Source organism: Citrus sinensis, chromosome 2 (genome assembly GCF_022201045.2).
Source record: "Citrus sinensis cultivar Valencia sweet orange chromosome 2, DVS_A1.0, whole genome shotgun sequence".
Lineage (NCBI taxonomy): Eukaryota > Viridiplantae > Streptophyta > Magnoliopsida > Sapindales > Rutaceae > Citrus > Citrus sinensis.
In genome coordinates this window covers 843,193-868,984 of record NC_068557.1, presented here as the reverse complement: position 1 = coordinate 868,984, position 25,792 = coordinate 843,193, and the positions used below count along the sequence as shown (strand labels likewise).

At 33.6% G+C, this 25,792-nt stretch overlaps 4 protein-coding genes, 1 long non-coding RNA gene and 1 pseudogene across 5 annotated transcripts; 1 reads left to right on the top strand and 5 right to left on the bottom strand.

Moving 5' to 3' along the window:
- Positions 1-933: 933 nt before the first annotated feature.
- Positions 934-3,823, bottom strand: LOC102621934 (uncharacterized). The gene is made up of 3 exons (XR_372298.4): positions 3,241-3,823; positions 1,733-2,634; positions 934-1,606 (listed from the first exon to the last, which is right to left on the bottom strand). It is a non-coding gene; the product is annotated as an uncharacterized LOC102621934 (long non-coding RNA).
- A 1,336-nt stretch (positions 3,824-5,159) lies between these two features.
- On the bottom strand, positions 5,160-6,036 carry LOC102610551 (dirigent protein 22-like). Its single transcript, XM_006492678.3, has one exon. It carries the CDS (start codon positions 6,034-6,036, stop codon positions 5,455-5,457), a length of 582 nt encoding a protein of 193 aa, XP_006492741.1. The 3' UTR covers positions 5,160-5,454.
- A 1,481-nt stretch (positions 6,037-7,517) lies between these two features.
- On the bottom strand, positions 7,518-8,204 carry LOC102622229 (dirigent protein 22). The gene has a single exon (XM_006492634.4). It carries the CDS (start codon positions 8,160-8,162, stop codon positions 7,587-7,589), a length of 576 nt encoding a protein of 191 aa, XP_006492697.1. The 5' UTR covers positions 8,163-8,204; the 3' UTR covers positions 7,518-7,586.
- Positions 8,205-16,082: 7,878 nt separating this feature from the next.
- On the bottom strand, positions 16,083-17,714 carry LOC102612640 (cytochrome P450 83B1-like). Its single transcript, XM_006492685.3, has 2 exons — positions 17,072-17,714; positions 16,083-16,882 (listed from the first exon to the last, which is right to left on the bottom strand). Exons 1-2 carry the CDS (start codon positions 17,603-17,605, stop codon positions 16,277-16,279), a joined length of 1,140 nt encoding a protein of 379 aa, XP_006492748.2. The 5' UTR covers positions 17,606-17,714; the 3' UTR covers positions 16,083-16,276.
- Positions 17,715-19,409: 1,695 nt separating this feature from the next.
- LOC102623705 (caffeic acid 3-O-methyltransferase-like) lies at positions 19,410-21,445 on the top strand. The gene is made up of 4 exons (XM_052435554.1): positions 19,410-20,180; positions 20,296-20,609; positions 20,756-20,820; positions 20,936-21,445. The coding sequence occupies exons 1-4, from the start codon at positions 19,762-19,764 to the stop codon at positions 21,236-21,238; spliced, it is 1,101 nt and encodes a 366-aa protein (XP_052291514.1). The 5' UTR covers positions 19,410-19,761; the 3' UTR covers positions 21,239-21,445.
- Positions 21,446-24,306: 2,861 nt separating this feature from the next.
- On the bottom strand, positions 24,307-25,144 carry LOC102622527 (dirigent protein 22-like; annotated as a pseudogene).
- Positions 25,145-25,792: the final 648 nt, after the last annotated feature.

The following is a 25,792-nucleotide window of genomic DNA, read 5'->3' as shown; positions in this document are numbered from 1 at the left end:
TTATCTTTTTCGGAATCCAAAGCCACAATAATTTTCTGATCGTCACCAATATTAATCACTGGACCGACAATTAATGAACATATATAGGTCAAAAAGCAGTTCTCATTTCTCAAGGAGGAATTTGCTTCAATAAGTTGTAGATAAATCTGCTTATTATGTACCAATAAAGTATTGATTCTACTGGCAGTGGAGTCCCTTTAAGTGGTTTGACTGGGTTTGCTCTTTAGTTCGAGTCGCAGAGAAGTCGCCTTTGTTGGAAAAACCTGTGCCTCTCGATTCGAGCAGAGACTTCTAGTTTGGATTGTGGTACAGGTTTAAAGGTGCCTCCCACAGTTGGGTCCTCCCCAAAATACCTCGTGTTTAAGACAAAAAAAAAAAATTCTGCTTATTATGTAAATCTAATTGCGCACCCTCAAAATCCTTATAATTATTATGTAAATCTCTTGCATAATAATTCTCTCAATATACTTGTGAAGAAATAATCAGAATCCATTGGTTGATGACCAATCGATCAACCTCAACAAATATCAATCACAGAAGTAATCAAAGAATTCAAGAAGCAAACTAAATACCAGCAAGAACTTAATAATATGAACACAGCAAATTACACAACACAGCACAAGCAAGCACACTTCAACCCAAAAACAGAGCAACACAAGCAAGCACACTCAACAACAAAAACAGAGCAACACAAGCAAGCACACTCAACAACAAAAACAGAGCAAGATTTGTTTTTTTTCATTAATGAAACAACATGCAGATTACAAGAGGATTTTTACAAGTTATCGTCAAGCCCTAATTGACTCATAATCTCGCTTTAAAACACAAGATATGACCTGGAGCTAGAGCAGTTTTCCAGCTTTTATTAAACAGGTGCATCAATGCTCAAGAGGTAACCATATATATATGAATTATCAAGGTAGATCAAGAGAGTCTGGGCTGGTAAACTGAGTTATTGTATTAAATTTTAAAGTCTATTTTTTGTCCTACAAAATTTTGATTATTACAATCATCTAAATTTTTAAACATTGATGAAGAACCTGACATAGTACCGGAGAGCTCTTCGGTTCTAGAAGAGCTCACTAAGCGTTTTTTAGAGGAAAAATCGATAAGCTGTCATCTTCATGATCTGATTCACTTGTGGATAAGCCCGCATCTTCAATATCAACCTGAGGGAAAGCAGTCCCTAAACTGTCACTAGGCAACCAAACATCGACACCAGGAGGAGGGACTGAGAAGACATGGAACCCCAGAGGTAAAGAAAGAGCAAAATTCGCCTTTCGATAAAAGATTATAGTATCATCTCGAATTATCTGCATAGGGATTCACCACTTAATCTGGCAATTTCCTCGGCAAACTCATTTATCTGGCCAGGTTTAGAGGGCTTGCAGAAGACCTTAACAATTTCATGTTTCTTCCAATGCATATGCATGTTAAGAATAACACCACCAAATACTCGTCTTCTTCCACTTGGCAAACAGCTGGACCTTTTCTGGGCCATCTTTTTGTAAGAGAAAAGTTCCTCATGGTTTAGCCACAGGACCCTGTACTTTTGGAACTTCATATCACTTAAACCTTTCAATCAGCAAGGCTTCCTTAATTCGGGCTTGAAATCAGAAGAAAGTCATGCAGAACACGAGTGAGGATTAACTACCAACAATTAGAACAAGATTGTGGTCCAACAACAAAAAATCTATGACAGAGCATGCTGTTAATGAGAGCCAGGAATTACCTTGTTTGGTGTCTCAATTCAATCCATATGACCGAAGAACAACTCCTTTTTGAAGAAAAGTCTCAAGCTGATTTCTACTAGTCACGGAAAATAGTTCAAAAGAACTAAGGGCTTGTTTGGTATTGTTTCTGAATTTATATTTTCTGAGAATAAAAATAAAAATGAAAATGGTGTTTTATAGTTGCTGTATTTCGAATTTAAATATGCGTTTGGTATCATTTTTTGTATCCTGTATTTTAAAATTGAAAACAGTAATATGCGTTTGGTAGACACAGTTGAAAATGACAAAAATAGAGAATATACGTTTGGTAATACTTTTTTCAAAAACAGTTTTTACTAAAATTGTTTAATTAATACATATACATACATACCATAAATAATTTAAACAAAATAATTATAAAAAATCAAATAATGATAAAGTTTTAGTATTAGCATTAATAGGGAAAAGTTTGACATTATCATTATTTTTACAGTATACTTAAGTTACATATTACAACACAAATAAATTAAACAAAATAATTATAAAAAATTACATAATAGACATCATAAGTTAATAGTTGCTAGAGATAAATCAAATTTAATAGTGTACAATGTACTTTCAAGTTACACTTATTTTGTGTAAACAAGCTCTAACAACAACAATGTTTATGCTTGCGCCATGCAACAAAGTGATTAGAGTACGCCAACAGGGTTTGACAAAATTTCAACATGTACTTTCTAGAACAACACAAAACATAAAACTGCTACCACATAAATAGAGAATTAAAAAGATGGATGGAAGAAAAGCAAGTCCCATCCGGAAAAAAAAAGGGTGAACTACAAGTGCTTATCCTTGAAGCTTATTGATCCCAAATGAAATTGTGCAAACCATAAGTCCAAGCAAAGCCAAGAATCCATATTTCCTGCACATGAATTATTAAAAATGACATTAAATGCATGTATAAATCATCAAAATTAACTAGGATTGTTCCATTAAACTTAATAAATACATCCAAGATTCACTTTAGCCAAACACTTCTCAATCAAATTCATACCCTTTTAATCAATGAAAATACAAGCGAACTGAACAAAGTTGTCTGCAATTCATATAGGAAATAAGAATTAATAGACTTTTGAGTAAAAAAAAAAATCAAAAACTCTAAGAAAAAAGTTATTTCCTCTATCGCACAATTCCCATTAAAGGCTTTCCTATCAAATTTCAATTTGAACTACTTTTATGGAGCCACCAAGTACAGAATTTTGTAATTCACTGGACAAGTATCCTAATTTCTTTCCTTCTCATATTTCTCATATGGGCATCTAAATAGATATGTGTTTCCTTTCTCACAAATCGAGCCAATAGCAAATCGTTCCTTTCTCTAACATTCCTTAAATAAGATACAAATGCAGAGCTCAAGAAATGACCATCCTATTTGTCTAAAAAATTAAATGAATATGATTTGGATCTAAAAGAAACAAAAAGAACCACACCCACAATTTACTTAAATCGAAAAATTCAAGACTAGTACCAGCGAGTAGAGATGGTAACAGAGACGAAGCAAAGAGCAGCATGAGCAGTAGTCCAAATTGAGTAGAGACGGAGCAACAACAGCGGAGACGGAGCAACAATAGTAGCGGAGATGGAGCAGCAGTCGATTTTGGGCATGGAGAGAGAGAGTGGTGACGGTAGATTGCGGTTGACGAACGAGTAACAGCCACCGAGAGTGAGAGAGCTATGAAGTAGACTTGGATGAAGAGGGAGGAGACAGAGAGATCTGTACACAGTTCAGGTGGGTTGTGGTTGAAGGAGAAGTATGACAGCCACGAAGAAGGGAGAGCTGTGAAGAGATGACGAGAGGGAGGGGATAAGATTTCGGGAGAGGAAGATAACTTTCAGATTTTGTTTTGGGGTTCATTTTTTAATTTAATTTGTAATTCGTTTGAGAACGTGTTTAAGTTGTTCTCAATTTTATAACTGTAAATGCGAATACGAATTCTCTGTTTTATAATTTATTTTTGGATTCATCCCACCAAACATGTATTATGTTTGTACTCTGGAAACAAAAATGAAAACAAAGCCTTGAAAACGGTACCAAACAGGCCCTAAATTTCTAACCTCTCAAACACTGATTCCAAACCCCCCCACCCCCCACAACAAGAAAAACAAAAAAAAAAAACCTCATTAACTTTAAAGAGATGCTAATACATTTTTCGTCCTTCACTCTAATCAACCCCCGACTAACCCAAAAACAATAATCTTCGAGTAAAAGTACATCTCACAAAAGCAACTCATGAATTTTCTTTCTAATAGCTCCTTGCAAGTGTTGCTCCAAAAGCACTTCAAGCCATTATCAAGCGCTTTCTCAAAAGCGCTTAGCATCGCAGAAAGCACTCTCTTATAAATCACCCAAGCATGCTAAAATGTAAACAAAAGAGCTTTTGGTTAATTAAATCACCCTAAATCATACTGAACTTCTCAAGCCTGTGAAAAAAAAATATATATTCTGCATTAAAAGGGACTTATATGACAAAAGGACATCATCATACCATCATTAATATAATTACAAAGATTCTCCATGCCTACAGATGAAATTATTTTCGACTTTAAAAAGTTGTATTGTTTGAGTCACGTTCAGTAGCGAAGCTAACAGTTAGTTTGCTGCCGGGCTAGGCTAGTATATGTTTTCTAAAGAAAAGATTATGCATTTATGTATTTAACTATAAAAATAAGTAGTGATTAGTACTTATAATTAATTAAGAAACTTGGGTTAGAATTAATACTGACAGGATTGTCAAAGGGAAATCTAAGTCCCCCTACTTGTGAGGTTATTTTTCAATGGAGTTAGTTAATAATTATTTTTTAGACTGTTTTGTCATACTTTTTGGCGTTCATTTATCATTTTATGCTGTGTATGCAGCCGTTTCTTAATTGAAGAAATCGAGTACAAAGGAGTTTATATACACTAGTGATTAATAATTTAAGCAGATCACGTCTATTTACTACTCGGATTCAATGCGCAGAAGGTCGGAGATCTGTTAATATATGTGTACTTTTGTGTGAATCACGCATGACATGTTTCATGAATGGTTTTGAGTTTGAATGATTCGAGCTGATGAAATTCTTCTTGTCAAAGCTTTGCAGATTGCCATATTTGATTCAATAATGCATCTGAAAATTGTTTGTGTGTTGGTGAATATTTTTATCAGTTAATTCTAGATTATTTGGACAAGGGTTCTCGATCTCTTTCAGAGAAAGCATGCACAAAATTATATATTATTGATCATAGCAAAGGGTGGGGCTAAGTTATATAATATTAATGGTACCTTACATCAACTCAAAAGTTATATCCAATAACCTAAAAATATTTGAAATTTAAACTACACTTAACTTGTTTGATACAACTCTTATATTGATGTAAGTTAGCAAGATCCCATAGCGAAATAATAAAACAAAATCAACAATACATTCACATCATTAATTATAACCGATGAAAGTAGATTTATCCACATATATTGAAAAAAATATAATTCAGACACAAATTTTGTATAAATTTATGTCATACAAACTAATGTGTTATATATATTACTGCTATGGTATTTTAAGGAACAATACAACTATGTCACAACGATTTGTAAAAAGTTTGAAACTTTATGCAATTTTAAATATTGTAATTAACCTTCCATCACGAGAGAACAAAAAAAAGAAAAAAAAAATCGAGGCATATATATCGAAAGCCCTAGAATCAATAATGCAACACATAAATATTGTACTCAACTGTGGCATCTCCATTTGTTTGATTAAACTTGATAGTTCTAGCCTTAACGTACCCTCTTGCAAACCGGAAAAGCCCGCTTCCGCCGATTACCGGCATCTCCCGCACCGGCAAAAAAACCTTATTCCTCCCTAATATTGTTAATGTGCTGCCATTGTATTTTCCTTCCATGAAAACAAAATTCATTATCACTATCAAACCATTTTCTTCTTGTGAAGCAGATCCATAAAACCCTTGTGCTTTACCAACCAATTTCGAGTTCAGTTCGGGTCCTTCAGTTAATGGATCATCGATCATACTTAAGAAACCAAACATCGTCGATGAATTATTGTGTGGTTGCACAATTGCCACTGCCGTGGGGTTACTGCCACTATAGATATCGTGCCAGTATACTCTAAAATGGCTCCTTTTCTCTTCCTTGAGGCCAAAAAATTTCTTGTCTATGGTTCTTGCATAGCCATAACTTTCTCCAAAGACTAAGCTTATAAGACAGCAAGAAAAGAGAAAGAAGATGATGGTTTGGTAACCTAGCGTTGGAAAAACCCTAGCCATAGAAACTGTGATGAAATTTCTTTTTGCTTTTGCATAATTATATAGTGAATTTTGCATGTCTCTCGAGGTTACTTGTTTCATTTATTAAATTCATTAGTGATTGGGAGGTTGGACCTATGAATTGTAACATATGATATTATGATGCTTAAATTTCGGGCTAGTTTTGTTGTCATGAACTAAGTCTATTGTAATTTGTGAAATATATTAGTTTTATATCAGGCCATATTTGTTTTGCTTTATTGTGATGATTTATTGAGAGTCTTATTTGATTTTGTTATTATTCGAGTTATATTCTGGCTGAATAAAGATCAGTTAGCTAGTTAACCATTTTTATTGGTCTTGCTACTTAGAAAATTAACAAGTATACTATTGAACTAAATGGCATAGCGGTTGTGATGTCCTTTTAAACAAATAAATGAATAAATAAAATAAAATTTCTGTTTGGGGTAACTTAATTGTATAAACAAATTGTACACCTAATCAGAGATGTAACGTGGGGGTCTTATTTCTTAAAAGATACGATGTATATTAATAATACTAATTTATTAGGAATACGTAATTTGCAAATAATGCAATTAATTCTAAATTTGTCATGTACACGATGTGCTTGTTTCAAAACGCGGAAGTTGATGAAAATAAACGAGGGGATGATCATTGGCTAATCTTTGCTAGAGTTGGCAGATTTTGATTGAGCTCTTGATTCTTGCCAATTTTGGATTTTTGTTAATCACGTGCCTTATGCTTCTAACTTTTTTCTAACCTTTCATAAAGATACAATTAGTGGTTGTTAGAAAAGAATATAAAACTGATTAAATTTTAATTATATATTATTAATTTGTTGTTTATGGACATGTAGTAGAAAACTATGAAGAATTGTGCATTAATCAGTTTAGTATTGGATCCAAATATGAGATCTAAAATCAAACCAAATTAAGTTGAAGTTTCATTTTAATTATAAAACCAAAACCAATAATGGTGAAATTATATTGTGTTTTTTTTTCCTTTTTTAAAATATTGACATGTTATTATAATCAGAAATATATTAATATTTATAATTTTGATGTACTAGTACTTATAATTTTAAATGTATAGGGAATAATTTAGATCAATAATTTTATTAAGACACAATTTAAAATTCTATATTCAATATCAGAATGTATCTATCTTATTACTTTTCGGGGAATATGGAGGCATGAAGCCTACATTCTGAGGAGTAGAATAGAAGGGCATGGGAATATAAAGTCCAGCACTAAATTAGTGCTGCGACTCGAACATATATATAAGCCCACAATTAACCTGAAGGTGCCAATTTCATTGTGATTGTGGTGGTTGTGCCAATCTCATTGGAATGACCTTGATTTCTAATAATTAAAAGTCTTAAGGTGCCAACACGGAAAGCGAACCCATGTTTCTTTTAAAATCAACAAATTAATGTGGCCAACAACATCATTGAAATTTCAAAGCTATCACCTACCGCAAAATAAAAAAGAGAATAACTTTATTAATAAAAACAAAGAAGAAAAGGACCAAAAGCGAAACCGATTATATCATCAATAATGCATCACATAGACATTATACTGAACTGTAGCATCCCCTGTTTTCGGATCAAAGTTGTGGGTTCTAGCTTGAACATAACCTCTTGCAAACCTGAAAAGCCCACTGCCCCCAATGACTGGCATCTCTCTCATCTTTGAAAACACTGGGTTTCTTCCAAGCACAGTGATGCTGCTGCCATTGTATTTCCCTTCAATGAAAGCAAAATTCATGGCCATTAACAGGTCAACTTCTTCCTGTGAAGCTAGTGCATAAAACCCTTGTGCCCTTCCCACCATTTTTGAGCTCATTTCTGGCCCTGCAGTGAGTGGATTATCAATCATATTTATTATGCCAAAACCGTTTGTTGATGTGTTTGTGGGTGGCCTCACTACTGAGATTGAAGTAGGGTTTTGGCCACTTTGGATGTCGTGCCAGTAGATTTGAAAATGGGTTAGTTTTTCTTTCTTCAGCCCCATTAGGTTTTTGTTCATGGTCTTGGCATAGCCGTGGACTTGAATTTTGGTGAAGGAAGAGAGGAGAAAGAGGAGAAAGATGATTTGGGTAGCAAAGATTGGAAGAAATCTAGCCATGGATCGAATTCTCTTAGATTTGATCACTACTCGCTATGGTGTCCACCTAGGTATATATACATACACAGTAAATAGATCATAAGCAACGCTGTCAATATCAACTTTAAAAGTTGACTGACCTAAGCCTTTATTTCAATAATATAAATTTATTATTCGTAATAGATAATATAATATTTAAATAAAAATAACATTAGATTTGATTTAATAATAATGTCTAATATTTACTTAATAAATAATGTTAGGCATCTCTATATTTGAGTCTCAACTTGAATTTCAATATTATAAATTACTCATCTATTAGATGATGGATTTCATAATTTATAAATGACTTACCAACTATAATCAAATGAATAAATACTATATCAATTGGGACTCAAATTAAAACTTAGACGTTTGGTTACCTAGTATTATTACTCAAATCTAATGTTTCTCTACTTATTGATTTATTTTTAACTAGTTAATTTAGATTTATCTCATTTTTGTTCTCCATGTATATTTCAGATATATATGTCTTCTTTTATCATGAAGGAATGCTGAAATGGTCATTCCCTCTTACGGAATAAATAAATATACCCGATTATTATACTTGATAGATGTTCAAAGTACATGATAAAGAGATTATTATCTTACATAATTATATAAGATACATGATTCTTTTATAATCGTTTGGTGAAAATTTAAAGGTTGTAGAAATATAAGATAATAAAATTAAATTATTTCTATAATTGTTAGATAAAAATATAATAACTGTGAAAGAATCATATATCTTACATGATTTTATATAAGATAACAAAAGCCATATGATAATTGTGCCGGTTTGAATTGAGTTATTATACGTATAAATTAAAAGTTATAAACCAAAAAAGAAGAAGGGGATGTGTAAAGAATTTCTCAGTCTCTATTAATTGTGGTTGGCAGCGCTTTTAAGTCCCACCATAATTGAAAGATGTGGACCACATAAATGCTGGATTTTTCCAATTGAAACAGGACGGGTGTCGAAAATATGTTGCCACGAGGAAGCTTCATTATCAAGAAAAAAACGTGATACCCTTTTGGTTGTTGAGACTTGAGACCAAACTTTGTGATAAAATTTCAACATTTCGCCGTCCCATTCATCATCATGCTTCATTCGCAGTGTGCGCGCATAACTTCCATTTCCAGCCAAGAATTCACTGACACTGTAATTTTTATATTGTTTTATGATCTCGCGTAGAAACGAAGTCTGATTATGGGAGGTTAAAAAAGAAAAAAGAAAAAAGAAATAATTAATAATTTTTAGTGATACTGGCTTACTGTTTGGGGTGGTGGGTCTGCAGCAGCCAATTCCACCTTTCCACGTGTTCCAGAATTAATGAAATTATCAATGTGGCCTTAATGTTAACTACATGAGATGGGGTACAAGAAGGTCATCATGTTGCTAAAACATAAACCGAAAAAGCGATGCGCTTTTTGATTTATAATTGTTATATTTTTATTACAAAGTTTGTAAGCAATGTTTGTCGAATGATAATCCGAGATGCTTATGAGTTAATTATTATTCTCATGAATAAGATTAAATAAAAATACAAAAGAGTTAGGTTTAATCATGAAAGGGCCCGACTTTGGAGAGCGAGCTTCATTATTGCTGATGGCGGCATATGCGAAACAAAATCTGATGAAGCCGTTGAGTAACGGAGAGGCAATTCAGAACCGTGCGCAAAATGGCAATAACTTGGGAACTGAAAATAAATTGGCAAGAAAAAATGTTTTCGTTCCTTTTTTTTTTTTTCCCAAACATTTATTTCTATGTATATTAAATGTGGTATTGATATTTTGTTCAATGGTACATCTAATATTTATGAGCTTTAGGATAAAAAACACCATTAGTATATAGGGTCTAGCTATGGTGCAATTGTGGTACCATATTACAGCTGCACTTAACCATTGAATTCAGCTATAGTACATGTGTGCAGCTAAATCTAATGGCTAGGTGCAGCTGTGGTATGGTATCACAGTTGCACCATAGTTTTGTCCTAGTATGTATGAGTGTGGTATTCAATGTCTATTTTCTCATAGATTGTGTTATCAGTGAAACGTGATGAGTGAATATGTGGTGGCAAATGGTCTTTTAAATGTATATGTAGTTAGTCAGTGGGCTCCTAGCCCAACTGGTCCTATTTGGAACCTGATTTCTAGTCTGGGACTCTCATTCTCTTTAACAATCATATATCTCTAGTTTGGTGAGAATTGATTTCTCTCTCGCTAGTTTGTAGATTGAGCTTAGGGTTGAATACTAGAATGTGTTTTAGTGATATTGATCCCCCAATTGAATTCTGATAGTAAATATATCAATTGAATCGTACCATATTAAAAAAATGGTCAAATTTTGGTATGTTATAATTCTTTTTTTTTTTAAAAAACTAATCTATAGTTATAATAAAACTCAGAGGCACAAGTGTTATTTTAGGTTTATGTTAAACATGTTCTAAGCATAGGTGACACAGAATGATATCTCGGATTTAGAATAATAGTACACTTCTTAAACAATATCTCACTCATATATAACAAGGACCAAAGTAAGAATTACCCATTAATTAATTGATCCGATTACTTAATCTACGCTCTATTAAATATTATAGTTTTGTGATTGTTTCTGTTATATAACTTTTTGTATGTTGTTTTCTTGAAAATTTATATATATATATGTTCATGATTTTGCCATTGACTTTATCTTGAGGAGTAACTTGTGGACAATAAATGGATACTTTAAAATTCAATTGAAAATGGAGAAGTTTCAGTACTTAATTTGGCGTATTCGCAAAATGAAATCTTTTGCTTCTATAGTTTTGATTACGGTATCCATATAATAACAAAAGATATACAATTTGTAACACATAAGCATAATTGCAGCATTAAATATTAACTAGTGAGGAAAGGCCACAAGATTGCAAAACAAGAAGCAAAAGATTTAATATCTTAGTTGATTCTCTTAATCACCATCGTAATTATTTCATTTCAATATAAATATACGGTAGGATTTTCCCATCTTAAATCATTAAACAATATAGTTTTGGTCTAGGGAAAACTTAAAGTAGATTATGACTAAATTATTTGGGCATGTAGCCCTAGGCTTCACCTTCTCTTCACTTGGTTTATGGCGTCTTTTTAGTAACATCAAGCTCCATTCTCTACACCCAAATTCCTTCATATCTCCCCCATGGTTTCCTTCAAAAATAATAAGGCACATAGAGCTCTTCTCCTTAATGGCAGTGAGCTCAATCTTTATAGCCTCTGAGCTTTATTGGGGCTTCCGAATACCCTTACATAACTCAGATCTAATTATACCGTTAAATAGTTTTCGCCATTTTGAGCATGCAACAATCTCACTAAATTTCTTCACTCATGCAGCCTTTGCTATAATTCTCGACAAAATTGGCTCCAAAGCTCATTATGCTCTAACACTTTTCCTTGAAGCAATAGCCTTTGGGCAAGAGCTTCTTCTCATTCTTTTTCACTACCATTTGCTTTTGCAAATTATCCTTCTTGTTTCTTTGATCACAACCCTAATGACCATCGGCCACACGCAAAACTTCTTGCTTAGCTTTGTTAGGTCAACTAGTATTACGTTCAATGGTGTTTGGCTCATAGTTACCGGCTTCATGCTTTGGACTCCAGCGCTTATACCTAAGGGCTGCTTCATCAATCTTGAAGAGGAGCATCAAGTTGTTAGATGCCTTGGTGATGAGGATTTACTCCGAGCTAAGTCATTGGTGAACCTTCAATTCAGCTGGTTTTTGATTGCAATCACAGTGTTTTCAGTCTCTTTTTATTTGGTTTTGGACAAAATTTATGATGAAAAGCTTGATTATTCAACCTTGAGTAGAAAAGAAGATGATTCTTTTTTAACATAGGCATATTGAACGAAGGCAAAATGTTTGATATAATGAATCAGCTGCTCGACGATTTGCCTGTATGAGAGCAATTTGTAATATCACCAGCAGCCCACTGTCTAGAGCTTGTATAGTCATGTGGCATTTAATATGATGTGCGAAGGTGGCAAGGATGAGTGACTCAGCAGGAGCTCATCGAGAAATATTTAGAGCAAAGAAGACAAAACAGCCTTTAAAATCAACCATTAGATTAAATCAAGATTATATCAGCCTTAAGTTGCTTACACCAGCTGCATATTGTACTCGCTTATCTTGAACAAAAATAAAAATATATCTAGTATACACTACAAGAAAAATAGTATATAACAACAGGCAAAGAGTGTTGTAGAAGGGATATCACAACAAGCATCTAAGCGTTGCGGTTCTTGATGTAGCGAAAAGTAGGTAACTTTCGACTACGCGCAATTCACGTTGTTGAAAAAGATATGAACGTTGTTAAATATCATATGACAACTTATAATGATTGTGGTTAAAAAGATCATGTGCTTCCAAACTTTCCACTACAAGCCTATGAATGTGGCTATAAATTACATAGCAACATGCAACTAAATGTTGCCATTAATTCTAATTTTTATTTACAATAAACCACATATCCTGCATGTTGTCAAAATATATATATATTATTAATAATTATTATTATCATTATTATGACTACTAATATTATCATTTTTATTACACTATTACTGCCGCCATATGTAAAATTCATGCGAACTATTTCTACAATTTGGCTTGTTATAATAAGTTTTCATAAACTTAGTAATAAGCCCACATCACAGCTAAGGCTCACACCAACATTTTTGTATTCATACAAATCCTGTTACATAGCAAATATGAAAAACACCATATAGCAATTAATCCATAGAAATTTACAACATCAGTTTAAATTTCATCTAGCAAAACACCCAAAAAATTAGTAAAGAAACACATTAGTGGCTGTTGCAATTCCATAAATATCAACTTAAAAAAAACCATCTCCAACGAAAGCTTCTTCAATTTAGCTATTCCATCAAAAACTTGTTCAGAGCATATATACACTCCAACAAAAACATCTTCAAGGCACAAACTCCTACAAAAAGATTAACTGAATCAATATTCATTTGTTGCATTTGGAATATAATTATACACACACACCCCCAAGAAGAATATTTTATGCCTACATACCTTTTTAAAAACAATTTGATACAACTTCCTGATTATTTCTCATTTCTCTAAACTTCTTGCTTATTGCTTGTCCAGCAAATATTAAAATGTATAATTTGCATAGACATGAAACTTAACATGGATACTATAAGTGCAATGCAACGGGCTAGCTTACTTTAAATTCTGGAGACAATCTTTACTTGACAATATTAGCCCAATCTTCTTTGAAAATTATACTTTTTTGGCCTAATAAGAGCAACATTCTCTGTCATGTACTTTTTTGGTTTCCTTTATCTTAGTTGTTAGCTCTGATTTGTATGGTCTCCAACAGTCACCCATCGTTCTTAATGCCAAGCATTCAAGATAAATAATGTATTTCTAAATAAAGATAATTACTATGTAATTCCATAAGCATGCACCAATGGCCAATAGTTCGCTGTCAACTAAAAGCTAATTTTCAATACACACAAGCACATGCTCTCATGTTATAACTATAATAAAAGTGCATATTTGTAAGAATTTACACCTACTGGCTGGCCATAGTAGTTAAATTCAATGCTTAATGATGGAGAATAATCTTGAATCATTCCAAGTTTGGTTGGACCTCTTTTGTCTTTTGGTGCATCTATCATCAGATTGGGGTTTGTGTGCATTTTCCCTATTGCCAGTTGCTAATGATCCATTCTCCTCTTGAATAGTTGCATTTTCTCTAAATTTATCTCGACTTGCCTAAAAGACTTTGTAACACATAGCAAAATTAATGTAGGAATAAACATACTAGAAAAAAGTATATGAACATGAAAAAGTATAATTTAAAGTTGAACAAAAAAAAATCTTACTAGCCAATAATAAATCTTGGAACCCTCTTTGTGGTTTTTTCAATACTAAATACTAATTTGATTTTTCATTTTCCTTACAATAAATCCAAATTGGCTTTGTCCCTCGTGAAGGTTAACCAAAGTGAATCCTTAGTCAACTTTAACACCATTAACTATATTAGTTCAGTCACATTTGAAAATAGGGAGCTAAAAGTATTGTAATCAAGCACTAATATATCTCTCAAAACTCCATAGTAAGTAACTTTTCCAAAAGAGAAATCCATTTTGAATTTTAATTATACAAGGGGGAAACAATACCTCAAGTTTGCTCTATAATCAGATCCTAAAATGTCACAGCTGATTCAAGAGATTAATGGCATTAACAAAAGTAACTTATCTGTTTCATAAAGTCAACAACGCCAATAAGAGATTAAAATTGTGCCTTTCAATTGAAAAAAAAAATCATTATCCATCTCACTAGTAATATTTACTCATTTAAATTATTTTTACCGAAATCAGTTTATCTTGAAAATAAAATATAATCTTCAAAATTATCTTTTCCATGTAAAATATTTAGCTTCAGGCATTTCAAAAGAAAATAATCTTTTGGTTTCAATCACCCATCACAAAAAAAGTAACATTTATTTTATTCATGCATAACAGATGAACCCCACAAGCAATAAAGAATTGTGCCGCTTACCAAACAATGAATCTACAATGGGATGATGTCGAGCGATTTTGAGTGAGAAGAAGTATAGGGCAAAGACCCAAATCTTCTAAAAACAAAATAGGTGGAAAGAGTAAATTATTAATTAAATGGAATTAGGGAAGTGAAAGTGAGCTTTATCAATAAAATTGAAAAGAAGAGTACCTGATACACTCATTTCCTTGGGTGGGCAGCCGCCATTACGATGAAGATTGAGAGGCTTGCTTTCCTTTAGTGGCAGAGAAAGAGTAAAGTGGTACTGCAAAGAGAACCGAGGGTTTCACTAAGTCAATTTGTCTCTTTTTTTTTTACCGCGCTTTAACCCGTGCGCGCAAAATGAAATTATTTATTTATTACACATTATTTTCTATTACTTTACTTTTAAAAAATATTATAGTTAATGATACCCTCAAAAAATTTATTTGTTATAATTTACTTTTAAAAAATATTGTAGTTAATGATACCCTCAAAAAATTTATTTGTTATAATACTTTTATGCATAAATTCCATGAGCAACTATTTATGTTTTAATTTTCACCAATGTCATATTAAATTGAGTTAACAAAGAATTTTACAAAAAAAAACTATTTTCAACAACATGCAACATATAAACGTTTTTATTTAAATAATAATTTTTGCAACAGGCAATTCATTGTTGCCTTAAATAACTAATTGCAACATGCAAATTATGAATGTTGTTATTATATACTCCTATACCGCAACAAATGGTCGCTCGTTGTCGTAAAGTTTTAGACCACAGTCACTTTTTGCATCTTGCTAAAACTTTTTATTTACCAACATGTAATTTATTACTGTTGTTAATTATAAATTTGACAACATTCCATCTGTGCACGTTGTTAAAATGATGTTGCCTTATCCCAATTTTCTTGTAGTGATATATTACCATTAATTGAGAAATGAATCAATTAGATATATACTGAGTTTATTATATTAATCCGATGTTTTATTGCTTTGAGTATCTACCATTAGTTTCTTCATTTAATTAACTTGGTAGAGAATTCCAAATCATGGAACATTCTTATTTATTTGAATCCTGGAAATCAGGAAGAGGTGACGATTAATTAACACCATTAACAATGCTTCGCACACCAGCCAAGTGATCGATGCACAATCTTCAAACTCCGGCCAAAGCACTAATCTCTTTCATTTTCTTAGTTCCTATCGAACCTGATGACGGGACTGATTTTATCGTCTGACAGATACAGGTCTTGGCTGCCGTTCGTGGGTTATTGGCTTGTTCCTCTCCCTGACCCTATTTTTTCGTTGAATCTTTGAATGAAAATGACAATGATTTCAATTGGGCTAAAATTTTATTAAACCACTAAAAGAAATTAACAAAGAGCAAAAGCAATCTAGAAAAGCATTATGAGCTTTGGCTTTAAAAGAGAGCTGAGTAGCACCCCTCACCGTTACATATTATGATCCTCGAACAAACAATAACCGTAAAGAAAAGTGCTTGCATGCAAACTTATTTGAATCACAACACTAATGACTAAACCATCATATAGATTTGGTTGCCACGAGCTTGAGAGGCTTTTTCTTGTGCTGGGTAAGACCAGGCGTAGCCTCAAAATCCAAGTCATCAATCTTCATTCCATGAGGCATTTTCCAATCAAATTTGTAAAGAAGATTGGCAAGTGCAAGCTCCACACTGGGCAATGCTATAGGTATCCCTGGACAAATTCTTCTGCCGGAACCAAATGGTATAAATTCAAAGTTTTGTCCTCCCATATCAATGTTAGACCCCACAAATCTCTCAGGAAAAAATTTGTCTGGCTTATCCCAAACTTGAGGGTCCCTTCCTATTGCCCACACATTAACTAAAACCATTGTCTCAGCTGGTATGTGATAACCATCGATAACGCACCTTTCTGAAGTTGCCTTTGGGATGAATTGAGCCGCTGGTTGAATCCTCATTGTCTCTTTGATTACAGCATTGATATACTCTAATCTTGGAATATCATCTTCATCTACAAACCCTTTATCTTTAACCACACTTCTAACTTCTTCTTGAGCCTTCTTCATTGCTTCAGGATTCTTCATTAGGTGGGTCATAGCCATTTCAATAGTAACTTTACTCGTGTCCGTGGTACCTATAAATATTTCCTGCATATATGCAAATTAAAGCACATGTATTAAGCAAGTGAATTATACGAGAAATGGCAAACCAAAATTGATGATTCGAACTGGGGTGGCCAGGCATACTTGAGATCCACTCGGCCAAGTACGTCAGTGGGGAACAGCTAGATGAGAAATAAATTAATTTTTGGTAAAAGGAATAGATTATGTATGTACCATGATTGCTGCTTTGACATCATCCAATGTCAGATCACCAGCTTTAGTGAGATTAAGTAAGTCGTCGATTAAGTCCCCTTGCTGACCAGCAGCTTGTGGTCGCTTTGGATCCAAATGGTCATCGATGAGTTGTTGATAATATCGATCACAATCTTTGAAATGCTTTTGGAGACGGCGATGCATTCCTGTGATTCTATCGAGGCAATTACCGATGAAAGAAAAAGAGCAGTCTGAGAAAAAAATGGTCCCAGACAGGAGCTGAGTTTCCGCAAGAAGATAATCCAATCTATTTACAGCTGCTGGGCCATCATCTTCAAAGCGCTTGCTAAAAGTGACTCTAAAAATAATATTACGTACGCAAGTCATCGCTATCTCGCTTAAGTTGATTGGCACTTTGGATGAACCATCTTCATCAGCGGCATCGCCTAGCTTTGATATTTTTTCAACCATACGGAAAATCTCATCCTTTCGAACTCGACGAAATTGCTCAATTCTATTAGAGTTAAGCAAAGAGGTGACAAATCTTTTCCTCATGTCTCTCCATTCATTGTAATGTGGGGCAAAAGTGACGCCCAAGTAATTGTAAGATAGCGTTTGCAGGCCAAGCAAAACTGGCCTGCCAGCAAATTGAAGATCGTGAGTTTTGAAGGTCTCTTTAGCCAATTTTGCTGAAGAAATTACTATGGCTGGTCTAAGACCAAGACGTAGAGAAAAGATGGAACCATATTGTTTGGAAAGTTTCCATAAATAAAATGCAAGGTTTGTGGTATCGAACTGGTGGAGGTTACCGATTATGGGGAGACCAGGAGGGCCAGGTGGAAATTTAGCGCTTTTGTTTTTTCTGTGTTTTTGAAGAAGAAACAATAGAAAGATGGGAAGACAAAAAAGGATCACAACAACAAGTAGAGCCATTCCTTGTTTCCTTAGCAAGTAGCTGGGGAGTCTTGTGCATACAACAACAACAGACCTATTCCTACTTATATATTATGATGCATGGGCGGATTAAAGCCTTTCGCTGGATGAGATCGGGCACATCCCTCTTTTTGCGTTTCGATAATTTTTTATTCTTCATGGTTGTTCAATTACGACTGGTGGATGAGATGGGGCACATGCCTTATTTTGAGTTTTAAAACTTTTTTATTCTTCATAATAATTCATAGCAGTCTTCTTTTTCTTTTTCTTTTATAAGCACGAGGTTTGCTTATGACTTATAAACACATATAAGCACGAGGTTTTCTTTTTATTTTATAATTGCTTATGAGCACGAGGTTTGCTTATAAGCACGAGGTTTGCTTATGACTTATAAACACATATAAGCACGAGGTTTGCTTATGACTTATAAAATAAAAAGAAAAAGAAGACTGATATGAACTATTATGAAGAATAAAAACGTTTTAAAACTCAAAGGATCAAAATAGTCACGTTTCTTGTATGTGTACCAATAATGTATATCTGAAAGGATCAAAATGGGAGAGCAATCTCATTATAATGCTATAGCAATAATCACCTACGTTTAATTTATTGATCCTGTAAAAAAAAAACTACTGAATTTGTTTTTTGAGTTAGACTATTGGCACCCTCTTGTTACCCTCTTAAAACTCATTTTCTAAATATACCCTATTAAATAATTTGAAACATCAGATAATTTTTATTGACACCCTTTTTTATTCCAGAAATATCCCTACTTCGCTCTTTTCTCTAAAGAAACCTATTCATGATGTCTCTTTTCTTAATTTCTTTAGGTATGTAAACAAAACTTTCTATGTTTCTCTTGTTGATAATGTTAATCGTGCATCTTATATAAAAGAAAACGGTTAATATCATTTTGGGATTGATTAATTTTATGGTAGTTTGTCTTTTGTCTAACTTTTCATAGACTTAAAATTCAAAATAAGAAAAAAATTAAAATTTGAATGTCTTGAGTACATCTAAAGGTTCACAACAAGTCGTGGGATGCTTTCATCTCTATCTATTTTTATTCATAACATTTTTCCAGGATTTGACTCTTTTTTTACGCATGAAACAAGATATCATTGATATTTTTTGAGATAATTAAGAATAAAGAATAGTACAATATAAATTAATGAATTTATTTTAATTAATGTAAATTAGTTTTACCACAGGTAAATGGTATTCATCAAACTCTTAAAAAGGGAAAGAATAAATCTGCAGCTGTGTGTGTGGTCCTTAAATTTTATTTATGACTTTGCATTGGCTGTGGGTATGTGGGGCGTTTTCAGTTAGGGGTAAATTTGTAAAAGAAAATAAGGGAGTTTTAAGAGGATAATGCAGGTGTGCCAATAGCACCACTCAATTTTTTTTTTTTTTTTGTTGGCAATGGCTGGGAATGGCCCATCTCTGGAGCGATAACCTATTTAATTGGAACATTATTAGCACCGATGCCTTTCAAACATGTAACTTACTCAATTTGAACACGTGATGATTTCTGTTTATGGTTGGGGCTGCTCGATCAAAATTTCTTTATTAGCTGAGATAGCCCTCCCACCTTGACCCTTTGAGACATGCTTGGACGTATGTTAATAACAGAATATTAATTAATGTTAGCAATTTCCACACACACACACACACACTATATAAAGGTTTAGCGTTCCATAAACTAAGCACTACTCTTCAGCATCCATACAGCACCTTGTTAGTTTCTCCATTATAATCCTAATTAGCCTAAGAAGATGGGTTCACTCCAAGATGATTACCAAGTCATGTTGAAACCAGCAAGGGATGAGCAAGACTTCTTGTTGGCCATGGAACTCGCTTCCGGCGCAGTACTTCCGATGACCATTAAATCTGCCACTGAGCTCGGTTTGTTGGAGATAATGGCGAAAGTTAGCCCAACTCAACTCTCGTCTTCAGAGATTGCCTCTCAGCTGCCCACAAATAACAAAAAAGCCCCAATAATACTGGACAGAATGCTACGCCTCCTAGCCAGTTACTCTTTTCTCACATGTAATCTTGTCTCGAACAAAGACGGAAGTGTTCAGAGATTATATGGCTTGACACCAGTTTCCAAATATTTTGTTCCAAATAAAGATGGAGTTTCTCTTGCTCCCACTCTGCTCATAATTCAGGACAAAATTAGTATGGATTCTTGGTAATTTGCTTTCTAATTTCCTTGTACTCACAATAATTGTATCTGTAGACGTTATAACATAATATATGCACTCAATTAATTAATACTCATATGTGTGCATGATATCTTCTGACAGGTCCTGCGCGAAGGATGCTTTATTGGAAGGGTCAGTACCATTTATGAAGGCACATAATGGAATGGATGGATTTGCGGCTGCCGCCAAAGATGAAAGAATAAATAACCTCTTCAATCAATCAATGCACAATCACACAACTATAGTCATGAAGGAAATTCTTGAGATCTACAAGGGATTTGAAGGGCTGAACCAATTGGTGGATGTTGCCGGTGGCTTAGGTGCAAATCTTAAATCAGTTGTTTCTAAATATCCACAATTAAGGGGTATTAACTTTGATTTACCTCATGTCCTCAAACATGCACCCTCTTGTCCAGGTATATAATTATTCACGTATACGTCACTCGTTGCCAGCTTATTTAATTTTGTAGATCCTTCTCTTACGTAAAATTTTTTTCAATTAATTATCATTTTAAAAACAACGATAATTTCATTTTTCCCTTGTGTTTTAATTCTCGTGAAGGTGTGGAGCATGTTGGAGGAGATATGTTTGTTGAAGTTCCTAAAGGACAAGCTATTTTCATGAAGGTTAGTTCTCTACTTAATATTTAATTATTGAAATAGAAAATAAAATATTGATTACGTATGTCAATTCCGAAAATTTTGAAATTTCACGAAATTTTCATATAAATTAATCTCTCAGTGGATACTTCATGACTGGAGCGATGAAGACTGTTCGAAGATACTGAGGAACTGCTACGAAGCAATACCGGAATCCGGAAAGGTCATTTTGGTGGAATCAATAGTGCCAGAATTCCCCGAGACTGATATTGTAAGCAAGAATATAGCAAGTCTTGACTTACACCTCTCCAATCTATTTCCCGGAGCAAAGGAGAGGACATTGGCGGAGTTCAAGGCCTTGGCAACAGAAGCCGGATTTACAGATATTAAAGTTATATGTCGTGTTTACTGCTATTGGGTTATTGAATTCTACAAAACGATCTAAGCATTACGATTTACGAGTGCTGGTCATTTTATGGTTCGCATGCATTTTCTTTTTCTTTTTTTAAATTAAATGACAGAATCCTGTCCTTATTCTGTCTGATCAACACTTCTATCTCTTCCCACGTTTCAATAATTTCTAGGTATTGTTCATTTTGTTCCTCCATGACTTTTGTAATTTCATTTCTTATAGCAATAATAAACCCGCCTCTTATTGAGATTTATTAAAAATAATTTGCTTCATTTCTCATAATTGTGCTTTACAAAATATCCAGCTATAGGTGCTCATAGTCCAAACCAGAGCACCCAGTTCTGGAAATTCCAATTCATTTTTTTTTTCAATCTGGTGGATTGGTTGATAGGATATGATTTAAAATTTTTCCCGATTGGTGGATTGAATACAATTTGTAGTATTGTAAGTGACAACAAGGTTTGCAAATTGATTAATAAAACAAATTATTTGAAAAAAATAAAATCACAAGTACGATTATAGGCATAAAATATTGAAAAAAAAATTAGAGAAAGATAGTAGAATTGTTTACTGACAGAGGGATTTGAGGTTGTTTAAAAATGATCACTTGGAAAATGATTAATTTACTGGAACAGCATAAATTTTGATCATTTCCCCTTTTTGTTTAATTTTTTCGGTTGTCAATCACATGCTTAAAATTCATTTTATTTCTCCAAAAATAAATAAATTCTCAACTATCATAGAAATAAATCGAATTAAGAGAAAAGATTTTCTTAAAGACATCCGACGAGGCCATGAAAACCCAACTAGCCTAGTTCCTTCCCTAGAGCAAAACCGAGTAAGGCGAAAGGAATCCCAAAATATTTTATTCATTATTTACTTTTATGACGTTTTATCTTATGTATAAATAAGTATTTGATCCACATAAAATGAATAAAAGTGAAGTTTATTTGTTTCTTAAAATCTTTCCGCACAAAGCATATTGAATTGTAAAACAGCACATTTGTTCGTGAAGAAGTTACACGCCACATCCCCCCTCCATTTTGTTGAGAAATTTGGCGGGTGAAGCAGAAATGTAATTAAAGTGAAATTAAAAATTAATGATCACACAGTGACATCAAAATTTACGTGATTCTTTTAGTCTATGGTCACGGGCGAACACATAAAAAAATATTTTCCTAGTGGTAATGAATTGCAAGTATTATAGTGTTTTGTCTCACAACCCAAAACTCCAATACATTCGAACTCTCAAAAACATTAGAACTAGCGCTCAAAACTTTCAATACTCTCCACTTACACCTCTTGGTACTCTCACTTAAATTAGAGAAAATAGGATGATTAAAGAGGGCAAATGAAGCCTCTATTTATAGGTCAAGTGATGCCCAAAAAATCAACAATAGTGGGCATTAAAATAATATAAATTTTCACTCAACTTTCCACTTTGGTGCCAAAGTTAAAAGTTGTGTGCCTCCCACTTACTCAACAAATTTATGCCAAGAGTTAAAAGTTGCATGCTAGCCACATGTAATTATTTGCCACATGCATGTACATGTTCAACAATTCTCCCACTTGAAGACTTGATTGAGAACCAATCATGTCTCCACACACAAAACACATAAATTTTTCCTTATTTGTGCCCGAGCTCCTCCAATGACCTCTGTATTCAAATAGCTTTCATGCAAGCTTATGTAATTGTTATGTATACTGCTTCTGTTATAGATAAAGCCACAACAGCCTGCAGGTTTGAAACCCAGCTTATAGCTCCTCCTATAAGTGTTAACACATTGCCAGTAGTAGATTTCCTTTTATCAAGATCTCCTCCAAAATCTGAGTGCACATAGATCCTGACGACAACTTTTGATCCTCCGTAATATAATGCAACATATGAGGTTCCTCTAATGTATCTCAAGATCGTCTTCACAGTTTTCCAATGCTCTCCACTAGGATTCGACATATATCTACTGACTGTTTCCACTGCTTGTGCAATATATGGTCTAGTGCATATCATATCGAATATCAAACTTTCCATTGATGATGCATACGGTACTCGAGGCATTTCTTTTCTCTTTTCTTCATTGTTAGGACACATATGTGAGGATAACTTGAAATTAATAAGAAATGTGGTAGAAATTTACTTACAATCTTGCATGTTAAAGCATCACAAGATTTTCTTCAAGTAATTCTTCTAAGAAAACTAAATCTTCCCATTATTTCTGTCTGGTGAATTTGCATCCCTAGAAATTTATTTGTTGGTCCCAAGTCCTTCATTTCAAACTCTCTAGCCAATTATGCCTTTAATTCTTGGACTCGATTTTTGTTGAGGCCTACTACCAACATGTCATACACATACAACAGCAAAATGATAAAATCATTGTTATCAAACCTTTTGTAGTATGCACAATAGTCTGAACTGAGTTTGTTGTATCCAAGACTCATGATGAAGGAATCAAATCTCTTATACCAATACCTCGGTGCCTGTTTGAGACCGTATAGAGATTTGTTCAATCTACAAACCAAGTTCTCCTTTTCTATTTCAGCAAAACCTTCTAATTGGAATAGTAACTTTATTCTTGTCCGTGTTACTTATAAATATTTCCTACGTATATACAAATTAAATTGTATGTCTTATATGAGAGAGATGGCAACCCAAAATTGATGATTCAAACTGCGATGGCTAGGTATACTTGAAAAACACTCGGCCAAGCATGTTAATGGGGAGCAAATAGTTGAGAAATAAAATTAATTTTCGGTAAAAGGAATAGATTATTTACATACCATGATCACTACTTTGACATCATCCAATGTCAGAGCACTAGCTTTAGTGAGACTAAGTAGGTCATCGATTAAGTCCCCTTGTTGACTAACAATTTTTGCGTGCTTTGGATCCAAATGGTCATTGATGAGTTATTGATAATATTGATCGAAATCTTGGAAATGCTTTTGGAGACGACGGCGCATTCGTGTGAGTTTATCGTGCCAATTATTGATGAAAGAAAAAGAGCAATCTGAGAACAAAAAGGCCTAAAAAAAGAGGTGAGTTTCTACAAAAAGATAATCCAATCTATTTATAAATGTTGAGCCATCATCTTCAAACCTCTTACTAAAAGCGAATCTGCAAATAATATTACGTACCGAAGTCTGTTGAAAAGTCAAGAGACAATGCATGGTAAAACTTGTGGTGACTGGCAATAGCATGCCAAAAGTGAAATTTCAAACAAAGAAGCCAACTTCAAAGCTATCACCTACCACAAAATAAAAAAGAGAATAACTTTATTACTAAAAACAAAGAAGAAAAGGACCAAAAGCGAAACCGATTATATCATCAATAATGCATCACATAGACATTATACTGAACTGTAGCATCCCCTGTTTTCGGATCAAAGTTGTGGGTTCTAGCTTGAACATAACCTCTTGCAAACCTGAAAAGCCCACTGCCCCCAATGACTGGCATCTCTCTCACCTTTGAAAACACCGGGTTTCTTCAGAGCACAATGATGCTGCTGCCATTGTATTTCCCTTAAATGAAAGCAAAATTCATGGCCATTAACAAGCCAACTTCTTCTTGTGAAGCTAGTGCATAAAACCCTTGTGCCCTTCCCACCATTTTTGTGCTCATTTCTGGCCCTGCAGTGAGTGGATTATCAATCATATTTATTATGCCAAAACCGTTTGTTGATGTGTTTGTGGGTGGCCTCACTACTGAGATTGAAGTAGGGTTTTGGCCACTTTGGATGTCGTGCCAGTGGATTTGAAAATGGGTTAGTTTTTCTTTCTTCAGCCCCATTAGGTTTTTGTTCATGGTCTTGGCATAGCCGTAGACTTGAATTTTGGTGAAGGAAGAGAGGAGAAAGAGGAGAAAGATGATTTGGGTAGCAAAGATTGGAAGAAATCTAGCCATGGATCGAATTCTCTTGGATTTGATCACTACTCGTTATGGTGTCCACCTAGGTATATATACATACACAGTAAATAGATCATAAGCAACGCTGTCAATATCAACTTTAAAAGTTGACTGACCTAAGCTTTTATTTCAATAATATAAATTTATTATTCGTAATAGATAATATAATATTTAAATAAAAATAAAATTAGATTTGATTTAATAATAATGTCCAATATATACTTAATCAATAATGTTAGGCATCTCTGTATATAGCCCCAACTTGAATTTCAATATTATGAATTACTCATCTATTAGATGATGAATTTCATAATTTATAAATGACTTACTAGCTATAATCCAATGAATAAATACTATATTAGTTGGGACTCAAATTAAAATTTAGACGTTTGGTTACCTAGCATTATTACTCTAATCTAATGTTTCTCTACTTATTGATTTATTTTTAACTAGTTAATTTAGATTTATCTCATTCTTGTCTTCCACCGATATTTCACATATATATGTCTTCTTTTATCATGAAGGAATGTTGAAATGGTCATTCCCTCTTACGGAATAAATAAATATACCCTATTGTTATACTTGACAGACGCTCAAAGTACATGATAAAGAGATTATTATCTTACATAATTATGTAAGATATATGATTCTTTTATAGCTGTTTGATGAAAATCCAACAATTATAG

What these genes read in the sequence shown, in the direction of transcription:
- LOC102610551 (XM_006492678.3), bottom strand. Translation starts at nt 6,036, where the DNA reads ATGGCTAGGGTTTTTCCAACGCTAGGTTACCAAACCATCATCTTCTTT.
- LOC102622229 (XM_006492634.4), bottom strand. Translation starts at nt 8,162, where the DNA reads ATGGCTAGATTTCTTCCAATCTTTGCTACCCAAATCATCTTTCTCCTC.
- LOC102612640 (XM_006492685.3), bottom strand. Translation starts at nt 17,605, where the DNA reads ATGAGGAAAAGATTTGTCACCTCTTTGCTTAACTCTAATAGAATTGAG. An exon ending in ATGTCAAAGCAGCAATCATG is followed by an intron (nt 16,883 to 17,071) that starts GTACATACATAA and finishes GCATATATGCAG; the next exon opens with GAAATATTTATAGGTACCAC.
- LOC102623705 (XM_052435554.1), top strand. Translation starts at nt 19,762, where the DNA reads ATGGGTTCACTCCAAGATGATTACCAAGTCATGTTGAAACCAGCAAGG. An exon ending in AAAATTAGTATGGATTCTTG is followed by an intron (nt 20,181 to 20,295) that starts GTAATTTGCTTT and finishes ATCTTCTGACAG; the next exon opens with GTCCTGCGCGAAGGATGCTT. An exon ending in GACAAGCTATTTTCATGAAG is followed by an intron (nt 20,821 to 20,935) that starts GTTAGTTCTCTA and finishes TTAATCTCTCAG; the next exon opens with TGGATACTTCATGACTGGAG.